Source organism: Strigops habroptila, chromosome 3 (genome assembly GCF_004027225.2).
Source record: "Strigops habroptila isolate Jane chromosome 3, bStrHab1.2.pri, whole genome shotgun sequence".
NCBI classification, from domain to species: domain Eukaryota; kingdom Metazoa; phylum Chordata; class Aves; order Psittaciformes; family Psittacidae; genus Strigops; species Strigops habroptila.
Window position 1 is genome coordinate 52,666,775 of NC_044279.2, and position 17,175 is coordinate 52,683,949.

Genomic DNA, 17,175 nt, shown 5'->3' on the forward strand with positions numbered 1-17,175 from the left:
CCCTAGTGACATTTTTGAAGGGACCTTATTTCCAATTTTGCTTTCACATTCTAGGAAAATACCTAAATTGAGAGGAAGTACTTTTTATCAGTGAGAAAAAACATTATTTCTAACATTTTCTTGACCCTGATATTGAAGAAAATTCTACGTATTAGAGGAAATGCCAGTTAAAATGGCATTGTGAGAAACAAAAGGGCAGTTACAAGAACAAAGCAACATGGTTATGACTGTTTCAAGATTGAATCTTCTAAGAATGACTGAAAATAAAAAGACTGTGCATGGTTATTGTGAAGAATTTTTCAAATTTCACACCATCACATAGGAGTTTTACACCTTACTGTTCTTGTTTCAATAGAATTTTCATTGTTTTTCAGATGATTCACTTTTATCAAAATGCAATGTAAGCAGGTTATAATATATGTATCTATATAAAAATATCAACTTTTCCTCCGTCTTCCTCCTTTTAAGCCTACTTTTCCCCAGGTCTAATTATAGTATGTGATTCACAATGCAATATGTAGCTGCAAAGGAAAAAAATGAAACAAAACACTGGGAGGTCACTGTTTCCATATAAAACCATAAAACCTTTTATCCAAGTCTTACTTACACTTGTTAGAAACAGTCCCACTAGTTTAAAAAAACAACACTTGAAGTCACTGTTGCCCAGAGATCAATGCACAAAACAAAACCCAAACCAAATGACTCTTCAATGGTGCTGATTCTCTAATCCAACTCCACCCAGTCATACAGAGGATAACAGAAACACAGAACCATAGAATCACAGAATCATAGAATGGTTTGGGTTGGAAGGGACGTATACGTTGGACTCCTGGAGCTCTGCAGGAAAGACTCTGCAGAGCTCCCTCCACAAGCGCACATGGGAAAAAAGCACCTCCAATGCAGCAAGCGTGCTGTGCAAGTAGAAGCCATTCCTTGGAATGGGTTGCTCAAGGAAGTTGGGAATGCTCCACTCCTGGCAGTGTTCAAGGCCAGGTTGGACAGAGCCTTGGGAGACATGGTTTAGTGCGAGGTGTCCCTGCCCGTGGCAGGGGGGTTGGAACTAGATGATCTTAAGGTCCTTTCTAACCCTAACTATTCTATGATTCTATTCTATGATTCTAAGAATTACCCAGCAGGCAAACCTTACCCAAAGCTGTGCTGAGGGCTTTGCTACATGCAAATCTCACAGCCCAGCACTTTTTTGAACTTAAAATTCTTTTTCAAGAACCAAACAGAATAGAAAGGGATGTGGGTGAAAGACATGGAGCACTTACTCTTTTCTTCGTAAATGGTATCAACAATTCCCACTTCTTTATTTTTTTTTCCTCTTTTTTTTTATAAGAAAAATTATATCAGTAGACTGAGGGTTCATTTGAGGTATAAGAGGTCAACTCTCTTTCTGCCTGATTCTTTAACATTTTCATGAAAAGTTCCTGTCGTATTACAGCTGGCATATCACACCTCTTCTGCTGATGCATGATTCTGGTGGAAAAGGACTGATTTGAAAGGCCCCAGATGGCAAAAAAGGAAGCATGTCAGCAGAGCTTAGCAACAAAGTGGAGGCTCCATTCTTGCCACTCCAGAGGAGCTCCTATATTGTCATCTTGTGTTGCAAAATCAAGGAGCAAATCCATTAGCTAGTGGCTACAGAGGACCTCCACAGACACACAGGCTACCTATTTGTAAACGTACCACATACAGTTCAGCAAATATTGCACCAGTATTTATTCCATGCAAATGGAATATGCTGGTCTGTGCAATATGTGCATTACTACACTTCAAAACCTGATTTTATATAAAACAGATCTGTCAAGCAAACACTATTTGGTTTTATTAAACATGTTAGGTGCCCTAGAGAAAACCAAAATACAGTTCCAGTGGCTCACCAGGTGTTGCAGTCATTAGTCACTGTCTCTCCCTTGGCATATTCTCTTCCGTTGTGAAAACATGGGCATCTCTCAGGAGCAACACACTTGTTTTCATGTCGCACCTAAGCAAAACACAGTTTGTCAGCATGTGGGTCTGTCAGTATGTGCTGGTATGCAGAGAAGTAAGCACAAGATGTGGATAAAGAGTAAAGGAAAGGATAGAGGAAATGCTTCAGGACGATCTAAGGCAAGAAAGGTACAGCATTGCTAATATTTTTCCATTAACATAATTAGAGCTATGGGTACATAAATCTGTCTTGCTTCAGGGGCTGAACACCTGTTTAAGATGCTGGGAGAATAAATTAGATTATAGAAGAACATCATTATGAGAAAGTCCAATTTGATCAATACCAGGATTAGATGAAGATAAATTAGGCTAACCTGAACATGGAGAATAGATGAATAGCACATGCTTATTATATGCAGCAAACTGAAGGATGGCTTACCAGAAAAGCAACCAGACACAGGACTCAGCTGCACTAAAACATGAACACTGAGGAGGAGACAAGGAGCTGTAGCGCCAGAAGAATTCAAGTGCTACGGCACATTCTGTTGTCAGACACAACAGCCCCCCAACTCCCCTGTTGACTCACTTCTGAAAATTGCAGTAGTCACCCATTTTCTTTCAAATCCCTATTTATTTCCTAGAAGGCAAGATATCAGCCCACTTGAGACATTATTCCACTCTCACAGGCTCTGTTGCTGGGAAATATGTCATTATGTTCTGTCTACAATTTTTTCTTTTTCAGTTTTGCCCTACTGATCTTAGTTCTCCTTGTACAACAACGAACTATTTATTCCACTTAAACAAACAAACAAAAAAATACAACAAGAAGTAATGCCTTAGACTATTCCACTTTTTTAATTTCTTTTTCCTCTTTTTATTTTTCTGTGATTACTCCCTTTCCATTTTGAAGACAGGCAGTTTTGGAGTATCAAACAAAATCGGGTTGGCTATGCTGTTTTTCACTTGGTCGTGTTTCTCCAGAGCCAGGAGCAGATTTGTCTCGTACTTCATGGGATACTGAAACAGAGAGGGCTTCCCCTCCCTTGCATTGAGAAGCCACAAAATATCACCTTCCCACTTTAAACTCTTTCTGCAAAATCATTAAAATAGTTTCTTTTTTACCATAAATACAAGCCAATGAGATCAATGCAGCCTGAATGCCAGGTTAATAAAGTAGAACAGTTCTGCCTTTTCCTCCGGGGACCTAGAATAGCCACAGGGAACTACTTATAAAAAGGATTTCACAGCTCAGAGACCCTTCATTCATATGTAGCTCCACATGCTTTGTGGCTTATGGAGAGCTATATTATGCCAAAGAAACTCACACCAATAGAAGAAAGATGGAAACAAAGAAATGCTTTTCTAGACGATAGAGCTGGGGCTCTGCCTCAGACTTAATCTCCACAAAGGACAGGGAGAAAACAGCCCAGAGCAGACCATATGTTTCCAGGGGTGTTTAATTCCTTCCTTCCTGGTGGCATTCAGGAAAAAAACCAATGATGACTTCACACTCATGACTACATTTCTGAATTTTTCCACAGTGTTCAGCAACATAGTTCACAATAGACTTGAGGGCTAGCTTCTGGATACAAAACTTGAGATTAAACATGTGGTTAATAAAGGGAGGATTAGGACCTCTTCTATTTGCTCCCTCACACATTGACATGAAGCTAGTTACAGCCTATCCTCAACTCTAAAATCTTAATAGAATGGTATTAGTATTTCTATCATGAATGTATGGCCACCATGAAGTTACAGTACAGCAGCTATTAATCCACTGACAAAGAGGGAAGACTGCCTTGTCTGAACACTGCAGAGTGGGTGGATTTAGAAAGCTGGACATAAATACCCAAAATAGGCTCTGACCAGAAGACTAATTCTTTTTCCTGCAAAACTCAACAGATTATGATTCTGTTAATAGTAACACACAATGTACTGGTCATGTTGAACCCCACATCCAAAAGCTGGTATATCTGGCAGACCAATGCCATGCTACATTACAAGTTGGTTGAGCACAGTACCATGTGGTACTACAAGACCAGTGGCATTATGCACAAAGAGCTGAACTTTCTGGGGAAGTCTCTCAATCCATCAATAGATAGCCCTTAATACAGGAGATCTAACAGTCCTGAGTACCTGAGGTCACGGGAGGCATGAGTGCTGGAGACTCAACCACAAGAAAAGACAGAGGTTTGTAATGAGAACAGCTGCTGTTCACACCATCTCACACCCTTAGAATGATGCTCCTGAGAGCATGTCCATGGGATAACAAGTGGTTGACTAGCTGATGATCCTGACCCTCCCCAACTTGAGGATCTAATAGAAATGTCCATCATTTCCTTACTCTGTCTTATTAATTGCTAATCCTTGACAAATCTTGCAAAAGGAAGGACAATTTTACAGATTTCAGAACCTTTAAGATTCTTCTCCCCTAAACTCTGCCTTGATGAGGCTGAATTTTAATCTCTTTTGGTCTACATAATTTTGATGAGTATCTCACTGTCCAGGGAAGCTCACATTTTCACTCTGTTCCTCCTGATACACCTGAGGGCTTCAGCAGAAAGTCAGCCAAAGGTATAAAGGAGTATAGGATTAAGTAAAGGAAGTGGATCAGATTAGAACCCAATAGTTGATACATTTTAACAAAACCAGCCTGCCACCATCTCTGTGCAAAGACAAGTCAAAAACATGCTAGGACAGACCACTCAATGCGTGCTAGTTTGCACTTGACTTTTCTTTTTTATATTAGCTATATGCTTCTTATGTTTGTTTTATGAAGCATTATCCTTGGGCAGATGTACATACCAGAAAGATGGCACCCATCTCCTCATGAAAACTCTGTCATTTATAATACAGGATAAGCCTACACTGAACAATATACAATAGAGCTAGCAGGAAAATCAAAATAGCACTCTAGTAAATTTCGGTTGAAAACAGTTTGGAAAAAAAAAATCCTTCCAAACTTTTCTGATTAAAATATTTAGGGGGGTTTGTTTTGGTTTCTTTTGAGGTTTTTTTCTTTTTCTACCAACGTATCATAGTTTTATTTCAGCAGTCGGAATACAATAAAATGTTTAATTTCAATTTTAAATGCTAATTTTGCTTCAGTTGTTGGAAACTGAAATAAATACATTTTCTAGTTTTGGAGTGTCTGGATTTTGTGCTTTCTGTTTGTTCTGCTCCTCTTCTTTTCCCCAGAAAGGTGGTTAACACTCCATTTGTATATTTATTAATATTTTCCAATGGGAAAAAATGGAATGCAGTAAACTAATCTGAGAAAGCATATTTTTCCCCACACTTCTGCACATATGTTATGATTCATCTTTTCTGCTCTGCAAAAGGGTGACAAGTATGGAGAATTTCCCACCCTCCAGATGATCAAAGACAGAAAAAGAAGAATTACTTGTCCTGGCATATCAAACATTTTTATTTTCAAGAAATAAAAACATTGTAAAATATTAGCTAAAGATGAACTGGAAAACTTATTTTTCAGTTGAAAGATATTAGGTTTTGTTTGCATTTTCTGACTGGGAATAAAAATCGATTGATAGATTGGCAATTTCTCACCCCAACAAATCTTTCAATTCAAATCCAGCCAACTGCAGCGTCACGTTCATGAGTAACCCTTGATTTATTTCTTTTTAGTTATTTTTAGATATGTTATTCAAAATTGGCAGGCTGTGCATACAGATTTTAGACTATGGATTCCTCTATTTAAGACTGGTAACTCAGCTAACTGATCCGTAAACATGTCTATATACATAGAGATAACACTGCACTTAATCACATCTCAACTGCTATATATACTTGCAAATTGTATGGGAGAGTTGTTTCTGTAAACTACATATCTTTGCATTTCCTGATGATACAAACCAGTTTAGAGAAGCAAGAAGATTTTATTTGATTTTTACTAGTAAGTTATCCATGACCATTCATAATTTTTATATGCTACTATACCACAAAAGAAAAACAAAAATCTTCAGTAAAAAGGCACAATTCCTTCCAGAGTGACAATATGTGCAAATATTTATTCCATAAATGTTCAGTAATCTGTTGCTTCCCACAGACATTCCTACAAAGAGTAGCTCACCTCCATGTGTGCTTGTAAATGAAGCAACATTACAGAACGCCAATAAGGGAGATATTGACTGGTAAAAGAAATAGTAATACCTTTTCCTGGTCCCTTTACTGCTCAGCTTTGTTGGTACAAGTCTGGAAAACACAGACTTCATGACTTTGCAAGCATTTTCCTCCAGTGTGCCCAGCATCTTTAAGGGAGAGAGAGGCAGGATGCAAAGGAGAACCTGCTCATCACCCCAAATTCTCCCATCTTTGGCAAACAATCCTGGGAGCACAAAGTCTCATTGAAGAGTGCAAAAATAAGGAATAAGCCTCCCTCAAACCATCCTGGTTAGCTACCTACAGGTGATGAGGAGAAAACTGCTCTTTGACAACAAGCTGGCAGGCCCTGTGGAACTAGGAGTCTGAAGGGCACCCACATAACGAAAGCACCAAGCTTGATCCTGTCTTTGCATGGCACTGGTTACAACAAAATCACCTAGACACCGGCTTCTCCCATTGTGGCTTTGACAAACAAGTATCTCATCATTTTTATTTCCTGACATATTGGAAATACATAAGAACAAGCCATTACAGACCGAGTTTACTGGAAGATTGAACCATACTGTCATCTACTGGACAAAAACTTATTCTACTATTTAAAAAAAAACAAAACCAATCAAGCCTCATTCTTTTATCCGAAACCTGACAAACCATCTTGTTGCATTCAGGAACATGTGCCACATCACTTCAGGGTCAACTGGAGTTCCCAATTCCAAAATGCCAAAGACTGCTTCTCCTGACAAGAATTTTATGAAACAATTGTTTGAATGATAGTTTCAACCTACTGAAAAGGAATATGAAATTCTATATTAAATGTGAAGGTTAATTACTAGGAAGCTGGTCTGGGGAGGGCTTTTTGGTGGGAGGGGTCCCACCCCATTTTTTTTTCCTGTTGAGCAGTTATCGTAAGGGTTTTTTCCATTATTATCTCTCAAGTGTACTATTACCATATCCCAGAACTGAAACCAAATCTCAAGCCCCTTCACCAAACCAGAGAAAGAGCTATCCGCACTGGAGCTCTTGGAGTTTCACAAGTACACAAACATTTGGAAGTTTATTTAACACACTACTATTTAGGAATTTTCTTCTCTAAAAGGAAAGACATTTAAAAACTGAAACATGAAAAGAAGCAACACGTGGTTTTGAAATTGTGGTAAAAATTTGCTCAATGTTGATATGGATGAGTTTAAATTCTGTTCTGTGTATTTTGCTTGGCACCTACAAGACACTTCATAAGCCTGAGTTTTTGCCTACAAGCTGGCATTTCATTCTGGAGTAGCATCTATTTACTTAAACATATGTTTATCAGCAAAATATGGTAGCAATATTAAAAAATACATTAATACTAATTCTAGAAATTACTTTTATTATTAATTTATTATAAGAATTTGGGGGAGTGTTCTAGTAAGACAGTGGAAGGAATTAGGGGAATTATTCTGTATAAATACAGAAGAGGAAAAACAACGTACCTTTATAAAAATGCATGTTTCCAAGTAAAGATAATTGCTTTCTAAAATAGAATTTAAACTAGTGGCTAAACAGTGGTTAAAGTAATTTCATTAGAGCTGAAGCCTAAACATGTATCTCAACCCTAGAAGTAATAACCCACAATTGCATTTGCTAACTGTCAACATCAAGTGCATACTAATCTAAGCCTGATCCTTGAGCAGGTATAAAAGATTAAAAAGAACAAAAGTAATCTTTTCATTACTAGACTTTGTAGCTTTTGAAAACACCTTGCTTTACCTTATGCATCTCTGAGCCAGCAAACCGTACCAGCAATGTCCCAAAGTACCATAGGTATGAAGTCCCACAGTTGTATCGTAGCCCTCAAACAAAACAGACATAACCTCAACTCTCTTCCTCCAACATCTGTTAGGTATGCTCATCTGTATTGCATGCATTGACCATCATAAACTTCTTAATCACATCAGTTTTCCTGGACAGAGAACTCGAAAGTGCCATTTATGTAACTTCATAAAGATTGGACCATGTGCTCCACCTCTACCCTATTCACGTGATGCCTGGGACTACACTGCCAGCCCCTGGTGAGATCCTGTGCATGACTCTTCGCCTGCACAAAGAGTGTTGCGCAGAACTGAACACTGATGCTTTTTTCCCTATTGCTCAGAGAACAACAGCAGCAGTCTGCTGTCCATTCTGCTCCATCTGCTTTTCATCAGAGCTCTAAATTGACACTGAGCTCACAGTCACTGGCTGAGCAAATAACTATTTGCTGTTTGCTTGCTTGCTTTATTTAAAAATGACTAAACTAAAGATCAAATTTGTGGGTTAAAAGGGGACATAACCCTGGACTCCAGAAAGCACCAGTGAAAAAAAGCATGCTTAGCACACCACCTGCAACTCAAGGACACCCTCTGGCATCATGTTAGCAAGTTTCATGTCTCACATTCGTTCTCATGGGGAACTCTCAGTTTGATACCACACACACAAAAGCAACGGTTGAGATGGAGACTTCACAAGGAAGCAACTAGTATCAGCAGGAAAGTCTAGCTTTTTTATTATCGATTATCATTACAAGCTAAACTCCACCTTCTATGCAGATACACTAATATACATACTTTACACCAGCCAAAATTTGGCAGTCAATATTCGCAACCACATATTTTCAAGCTGCAAGACGACTGCTGGTAGGAAAGAATGAAGGCAAGAAAGCAAAGAGGATCTGCTTCTCTCTGTTGCAAGTAAGCCTGCTTACCATCCCTTTTGGACAGAGGCATCCAGATATGCAGCCATGGCTGATGCACTCCAAGTCGTAGTTCTGGCAAGTCTTGGCACACTCCAACCCTTCAGCTCTTGGGTTGTTTGCAGGACAGATAAATCTTTCCATAGGGGATCTGCATGTCAAGCTCCTTTTTACTTTAAAACAATAAATTTACAAAAATTGTAATTGGAACTTAAGTATTGTTAGCACAGTATTTTTCTAAAGGATGGATCAACATGTTTATCAGAAAACTAATTTAAGATATAGCCTGAAGCAAAACCACTACACCACTATGCATGACATTGTAAAGGCAACAGGGCTCATTTCCCTGAAATGGGAGTGACCTCAGTTAGGCTGTCATAAAAGCATGTATATTCTAATATAGAAGCAAAAGAAGCTGCACTAGGGTAAACAGCATTTTAGCAATGTAAACAGTGCAATTTCAGATTGCACTAGGGCTATGAGCACACCTCAGTGCAAAACATGTTTCAGCTTGTACACAGTGTACACTAGCAATGTCAGCACAAAGCCGATATTCTGAGAAGCAACAGCATGCTATATTACTGTATTTAGACCCTCTTCCAGTGAGCATAACTACATCGGTGACCTAGCAACAATGCACTAAGCTTAAAAACAAAGTTTTCAAACCCTGAGACTTCAGGTTCTGGTAGATCAGAATGTCCCAAGAAACTCTAGGTTATTATTTCAAGCGGTGCTAGCAATATGCCTCTCTGAGGTTTTGTAAGTCTTAACACCCTAAAGCAGGAAAATTATGTCTTAACATCATTAAATTAAGAGTTTGGTGAGATATACACCCAGAATGCTTCACCTGGAGAACAGTATGGGCCAACCAGGTACACCGTTACTGGTTGTCTACCAAGAAACATTAAGCAGGTGACTACCCTCTACCAACCAGTCAGATTTACAGTGTTTTCCACTAGAAGCTTGGCAGTAAGGGTGCATGGTAGTTTATCAGAAGATGCAAAGGCAAACAATAACCCTTTGCTCCAAGGCTCTGGGAAATACCAACCAAAAACTTTGTTCAAACACCCTGAACAGATGCATTTGGCAGTATGCCACAGAAGACACTATGTTTGGGCTTACTCCTGGTATTCATGAAGGGATGTTCCCGGGCTTCACCAAATCCCCACTATCCCAGTCCCCTCTGAGATGTATCCAGTCTCAAACCCCCTGGGTCCACAAGGAAATTGTCAAGCTCCAGGAGGTGGCTGGAAGACACACTGGGTGCCAAGCAGCAGTCTAATCTTCAGGCAACAAAAAGCTTCATTTGCACCAGAAAAGAGAGCTTTCGACCTGTTAGTCAGAAGCAGGAGGTATAAAGCTGGCTCGCAATTGATGTGGTGTGATCCTCAAATAGCAACTGGGGGCCTCAGATCACTGCCAAGGGAGCCCTTAACCTTTTTAACTAAAGAGAGACTGCAGTGGCTAACTGCACCCCTCCCATGTAAAATTTTTGTTTCTATGTTGTAAAATGAAGAAAAGTAGGAAGAAGTCTCACAACATCATCAGCCACTGCAATCTCTGGTACTTCTTCCCTGTTCTAGATTACTAAGAGACTGAAGGGGAAAAATAACAGAAAAAATATTAATTTTTTAAGGCGTACTAACTTCTGGCAGATGGCCTCTCATCAGCGAAAACATCTGGCAGGAAGGCACCAGGAACTCTGTTTGTACTGCAGTGCATGAAACCATTTTCACAATAGCTAAGAAAAACAAATAGAGCTTATATTTAATGAAGTGACATTTAGCTTTCACTCACTCTGGGGTTTTTTTCAGATAGACCTGCAGGGAACTTGTCAGAATACCAAAATTACACCTCTCATTGGGGATGATCTGTTGTACTCCATCCACTGCGCTTATAAACCTTAAAGGCAAACCTTCCTTAAGACAGTTGATGTGGTATAATGGTAATAGTCGATGTGATATAATGTAATATAATGGTATGCTAGCCCTGTCCTGCTGAATTCAATGCATCTGCACAGGCATAAAGCTGGGCAAGACAATAGTCAGGTCTATTGTGGAAAGAGGTGAGAGACCACTTAGTGCCTGCAACTTACATGACTTTTGTGGTCGAGGTGAGAAGGGTAAGACACTGTTCGCTAAAGTGGGCTTGCCAGGAACTGTTCAGCAATTACATTCCTATTCTCAGTGTACAGCTACTCAATTTAACAATTAGAAATGCTTTTTAATATTTGTAATTAGGTTTTAATATTTAAGAAATATATCACAGTACGCTGAAGTGATATTTTAAAAGCCTACAGAGTAGCTATTGTCAGTAATTAAACTCCATTTCAAACTGCCAGGAACTGTTCATAGATGAGGGTTAAATGCTACTAAGGTAGCATTTTAGATTATATGGATAGAGATGCAACAGCAAAAGTCACCATTTGGTTTGTTGGAGCCAAAATCTTGCCCTCTTTTAACTGGTTTCAGTAGAGGTAAAGGAACCAGTTAACCTCTCAGGCTATCCAAAATTTGACTCACAGCATGTAGGGATGAGTTACAAACACTGCACTTACCACATGGTGTAATGATCTGAAAAGATGTCTTCTGGCTGGAAGATCTCACCATCATAGTAACAAGAGCACTGGGACTTTGGTACACACTGCTCATGCTCATCCAGGTAGTGCCCAAGGGGACAGTAGCATCCTTCCACACAGTCTTGATCACAATCCTCATCCGGGTAGGACAGAGATCTGCAGGTCTGGTTGCACAACACCCCACACTGCCGGTACACTTGGCCTTCAGGACAGGTCATTGCTGTCGAATGATGTGCACATCAGGGAGACTGGCATCAAAGCCAACTAAAGGAAAAGCTGCCTGAAAGCTTGGGATTGAAATGTATTTACTCAATTTACCCACTGATGGAGACCTATATTACACTGTCTCTCCTTAATTCTGAAGCACCAGTGAAGCCTAGGGCATTGCTTATATTTTTATATATATATATATGTATACACATACACAAGCAAAACCTAACTACATGCAGTTCCAAATAAATGCTAGGACTGGACTGCAAACCCTGTGATGGAAATCCATCCACAAATTTTCATCCAGAATGAAAAAACACAGGCTCTGTCCAACCTCTGTTTTTACTCGGATCTACAGGCTAGGAACATTGCAAGTGTCATACACACATTCACACTTCTCCTCCTTTGCAACATGGTTAGGGACAATTTGATCCAAATAAGTAGAAATGTAGGTTTCTACCTTGATAAGCAGGTGCTGCAGTAGTTTAAAGCCTCACATCCCAGAAGCTCTCAGTGACTTCTATGGAAGCAGGTGCAAATCATGAGGTCATTTAGTGATCATGGAGCGAAACTTTGGGTACTAACGATTTTTGATGATGGATTCATTTTGAGGGAGACCTAATTATGACCTTTGGAGCCATTTTGGCTTCTTTGCTTATAAAGCTTACACTTAGCTCTACAACAGTGCAAAGATTTTGAGGCAATCTCCTCTGCATACATCAGCATCAGCACTAGGTGGCAGCTATGACAACACATTGCAGAAGACGAGAATCCAAGTCAGTATTATTATCAATGGCTTTCAACAAGTCTCCTGATAACCAGGATTTACGAAACCTGTCGTTTGTAGCAACCTGCCATAGCAAACGGTTGGAGTTGTAAAGAGATACAGTAGGATGTTCAGCAGAGCGAGGGAAGCAGCTGCAAATAAAAGTCGGCACATTTGTACTGTGCTAAAACCAAGATCAAGAGGTTACAGAGAAAGCCCTTCCTCTTGTCATCCCTGCAGAATGATCTGATAATCCCTACCCTCTCTTCTGCGAGTGCACACCCCTGCGTACTGTAGCAGCAACGGCAGTAAAAGAAAAACTATAGCAAGGCTACAGTCCTGCAGCTTTGCCCAGCTGCTGGTAGGGCTGAAATAATTAATACTGGGGCTAACAAAGCAAGGCCTACATGCTAACCAAAGTCTAATGCTTACTTCCACAAAATTCATCTGAAATGGAGAGGTACTTCTACTCACTGAAGAGAGGCATGGCTGCACCAACATCTCCCCAACTTCTGTTGAGGCACCCGAGTTCCATGCATGGAAGCATAAGCCCTAACTTGAGGATCCAGCCCAGAGGCATCTAAGGTGACTTGAAGCCTTCTTCAGAGCAAAGATCTCGCAAGTCTGGGACTTGTGCCCAAACTACTTTCACAAAACAGCCCAAAAAATTCATATGTGCTCACATCAACTCAGCAGGCAGCGTAAATACCTCCTAATTCAGAAATAAGTAGGTGACAGACTTACTTGCAGTTCAAAGTCATCTTTGGCAGCTATTCATAGAACAGTGCTTCTAATGTACCTAAACACAATCTCTGCAATAAATCAAACACTGACAGGCACAGCCCAGGGCTGAGGACCATTTTAAAAGTAACTTTCATCACTAAAGGCATGTGCAAGCAGGATAGCCAAAGCCTCAGCCAAAACTATGATTTGCTACATAGGAGCCTCTGGAAACAAGGAACTGGTTTGGCAGATTTCAGGTGGGTACACCAGTTTACTAGAGTTTCAAGATTCAAAAAAGATAGGATAACTGAGCCCAACATCCTGACCTACTTTCTAGTCAGTGGTAACACTCCCTGCCCACAGGGACGACTTTGCAGTGGATCCCTTAGTTAAAGCTTTGTAAGCTTTTTACCTGCTCATGCACCTCCTAAGGTTTTAGAAACATTCTCTGTTTTTCCAGTTATGCTACCTAATTCCATATTCGCACTCCAAGTCCTAGTACACTGCTCCATCACCTTCCAGCAACATCTGTTTTTAACAACAAAAAGGCAAGACAACTGACCTGGGAGGGAACTCTTGTCTGTACACTTTGTAATACACTGCCATGAAAAAAAAAAACCTATCCCGCTATGAGAGGAAATGAGAGGAAAAGGCGAGTCTCTACGGATGCCCGTTATAAAACCAAAACAGCTCAGTGCTGTGGCCTGAAGCTCAGCCTGTCCCAGGGATAATGTGGCAAATAGTGGGAAAGCATTGGAAAAATGTGTACCCGTTAGATAGTTCATCCAGTTTTTTGTGGGTGGGTTTTCAACCCAGAATGAAACAGAATCCTGTCCCATTTCTCAGGTAGAACAACATAAAAATGCAAATCACACCTAGGACAGAGGCTCCAGATCCAACACAGCTGCTCGACCAGCACCATCCAGCATGCTGAACCCCACCATGCAATGTAGCCGTTCCCAAATGCTGCTCAGAGCCTGCCCTATCTACTCCCCACTCCAGCACTCTTGGATTTATCCCATACAAATCCTCTTACAGAAGCCATGCAATGACAATAAACTATGCCAGCACCACCACATTAAAGAAAATAGTGGGCTTATCAGCCCACTTGAAGAAACATCTAGGGACCTGTTGACCAATTCCCCTTTGCCACAAAACAATACATACATACATGCACACACATACAAAACATCATAGAATTGTTTTTGTTGGAAAAGACCCTTGAGACCACTGAGTCCAGCCTTTAAACTGACACTACCAAGTCCATACTCCTTAGGGATATAGTTTATCCCTACCAAACCATATCCTTAAGCACACATCTACACATCATCTACCTCCCCAGGTGGTGATCCCACCACTTCCCTGGGCAGCCTCTTCCAATGCTTGACGACCCTTTCAGTGAAGAAAATGTTTCCTAATATCCAATCTAAACCTCCTCTGGTGCAACTTCAGGCTGTTTTCTCTCATCCTACTGCTTGTTACTTGGGAAAAGAGACAACTTTGCTACAACCCCTTTCAGGTAGTCGTAGAGAAACTCTGTCTCCCTTGAGCCTCCTTTTCTCCAAACCACTCCAGTTCCCTCAGCTGTTCCTCATAGGACTTATTCTCCAGGCCCTTCGCCAGCTTTGTTGCCCTTCTTTGGCCCCGCTCCAGCACCTCAATGTCTCTCTTGCAGTGAGGGGTCCAGAACTGAACACAGTGTTCAAGGTGCAGCCTCACTAGTTCTGAGTTCAGGGGGATGATCACTGCCCTAGCCCTGTCTGCCACACTAGTGCTGATACAAGGCAGGATGCTGTTGGCCTTCTTGGCCTCCTGAGCACAAGCTGGCTCATGTTCAGTGTCCAACAATCAGCACCCCCAGGTCCTTTTCCATGAGCAGTTTCCAGCCACTCTTCCCCAAGCCTGGAGCATTGCATGGGGTTGTTGTGGCCCACGTGCAGGACCCGGCACTTTGCCTTGTTGAACCTCATACCGTTGACCACAGCCCATGGATCCAGCCTGTCCAGATCTCTCTGCCGAGCCTTCCTACCCTCCAGCAGATCAACACTCACAGCCAACTTGGTGTTGTCTGCAAACTTACTGAGGATGCACTCGTTCCCATCATCCAGATCATCAATGAAGATATTAAACAACACTCGCCACAGTACTGAGCCCTGGGGAGCACCACTTGTGACGAGCTGCCAACTAGATTTAAGTCCATTCACTGCAACTCTCGGCCTGGCCATCCAGCCAGTTTTTTACATGCATGTGCATGAGAGACAGCCTTTCACAGTACGCCCTATCTGCTCCTTTCATGCAGCGTGAAGAGATTTGCTCTGTTGCTTATTCATGGTGGGCTGCAAGGGTACGAGCCAGCTCTTCAACAATCAAACTGCAACCAAAACAATTTCAAATACATGGGAGATGAAGGCTTATTAGTTTGACATGCAGCAGAAATGCTGTGCTACACTAATGAGTTACCTCCCTGCCACTTATCCACTTCAAATGAAGCAAACCAGTTCTGTCAAGTCATTTCCCGAGAAACTGAATCTCTGTTGACCAAGACAGGAGCAGAGCATGTGTTCAGTGCACTGGGCCATCAGCACAAATTACGCAACCTGCACATTCACTTCTCAAGCCCATTAAAAGAGGGATTGTTCTCCTTCATGTGACAGGAGATGTCTAGGGCATCAGAATTATTTAATGGGGGCTGATGGATCTGCAATCAGGGAAATCATCACTTTATGAGAGCATAAAGCGCTCTGTAATGCACAGAAAGGAAGAAGCAGCTCAGCACTATTAAAGATTAATTGTCAAAATTGACTTGTTCAATTACAGAAAGAACGATGGTGCATTATCGCTGCTCTTTCTTTCAGCCTCCAGACCTGCACAGTTTTAAAAGGATTTTTATTACATTACTGTTCCACTATCTGAACATTTACATAAATTAGGTAAAATATTATGAAACCATACAGCAGTTTAACATAAACTGGTTTTGTTCTTCTTTGTGGTAAGTACTTTCCAGTCTGCAGAAGCTGTTGTCACTGACCTTACAGGTACAGACCCCACCAGGTGAAATGCCACTGACCTTTCTTTCTCTCTCTCTTCCAGTTTCTACACGCTCAGCTTATAAATAAATGTGTCCCCCACCCCCTGTTTGGGAAGAAGTAGAGCAACAGATCTGGAGGCCTGTCAAGCATACATGCTTTTTCCCAAAATTTTCAATTGTCTTCTTTCCTTAATAGCAAAGTTGTTCAGGAAAATGGAAAAACATCCATTCCACAAGCATTTATTGGGAGAAGTGTGTTCATGTTCCATCAAGATTCCATTGCAAGAGATTTTTTCCTAACATACTGACCTAACAGAGAAAGAGTAGAAATACAAGATGTTGGCTTCTTCTGCTCTGGCTTCTTATCAGTTTGGCTGTTAATCTTGCACTGGACTGATCTGTGCAAAACCATCCTATTCTTTCTGTTACACCTCCTCTGCAATGCAAACCTGTAGTCTGAATTTTTGTTCTATCCTCTCACAACATCTCATCTTTCAGACTGCAAGCTGTTGCACCAGGGTTGCCATTTGTTATAGGTGGCATCCTGGAAACAATCCTCAGGGGAATTAAAAAACTTAACTCTTGCTGACACTCATAGAGTTAAAAAAGAAACCAAAACGACCAAACAAACCACAGACAAAGCTCTTGTTTGCCTAGCTCTGTGGTGCTACCTAGGCGCTGCTGATCAAGGTTCAGGATCTCATCTTGAATCAGCTGTCACTTCATAGTAGAATTTTCAAGGAGAAGAAGGAAAGGAGCTCATATGTGATTAGAAAAATGATGTTCACCTACTAGCTGAATAGTGTACACAAAATGAGATCTGACATAGATCTCAGACCTCTGCACTGACAGGGTGATAACCAAACTGCTAAGAGAGAGAGATGCCAGAGAAGTTGTGAGATACTCAAAACTTGTCTGGAGAAGACCCAAGGCAATCTGCAGTAAGTTAGCCCTGCAATGAGCAGGGGTAGTACCAGAAGACTGACAGAGGCCCCTTCTAATATAAGTTTGTCTGTATTTGTATGATTCTGTTCTGTGACACCATTTGTCTGAGTACCTGCCTTTGTGCTTCCTCCATACCCTCAACTCCAGCTGAAGTCAGGAGC

General features: G+C 40.9%; 1 protein-coding gene across 1 annotated transcript in view; it reads right to left on the reverse strand.

The window, feature by feature from the left end:
- Nucleotides 1–17,175, reverse strand: part of VWF (von Willebrand factor) — a 134,842-nt gene that overhangs the window by 79,539 nt on the left and 38,128 nt on the right. Inside the window, exons 16-19 of the mRNA XM_030480334.1 lie at nt 11,322–11,562; nt 10,411–10,505; nt 8,777–8,937; nt 1,887–1,990 (exon numbers count right to left, since the gene is read on the reverse strand). Coding sequence (XP_030336194.1) covers nt 1,887–1,990; nt 8,777–8,937; nt 10,411–10,505; nt 11,322–11,562 — 601 coding nt within the window. The remainder of the gene's footprint in view (nt 1–1,886; nt 1,991–8,776; nt 8,938–10,410; nt 10,506–11,321; nt 11,563–17,175) is intronic.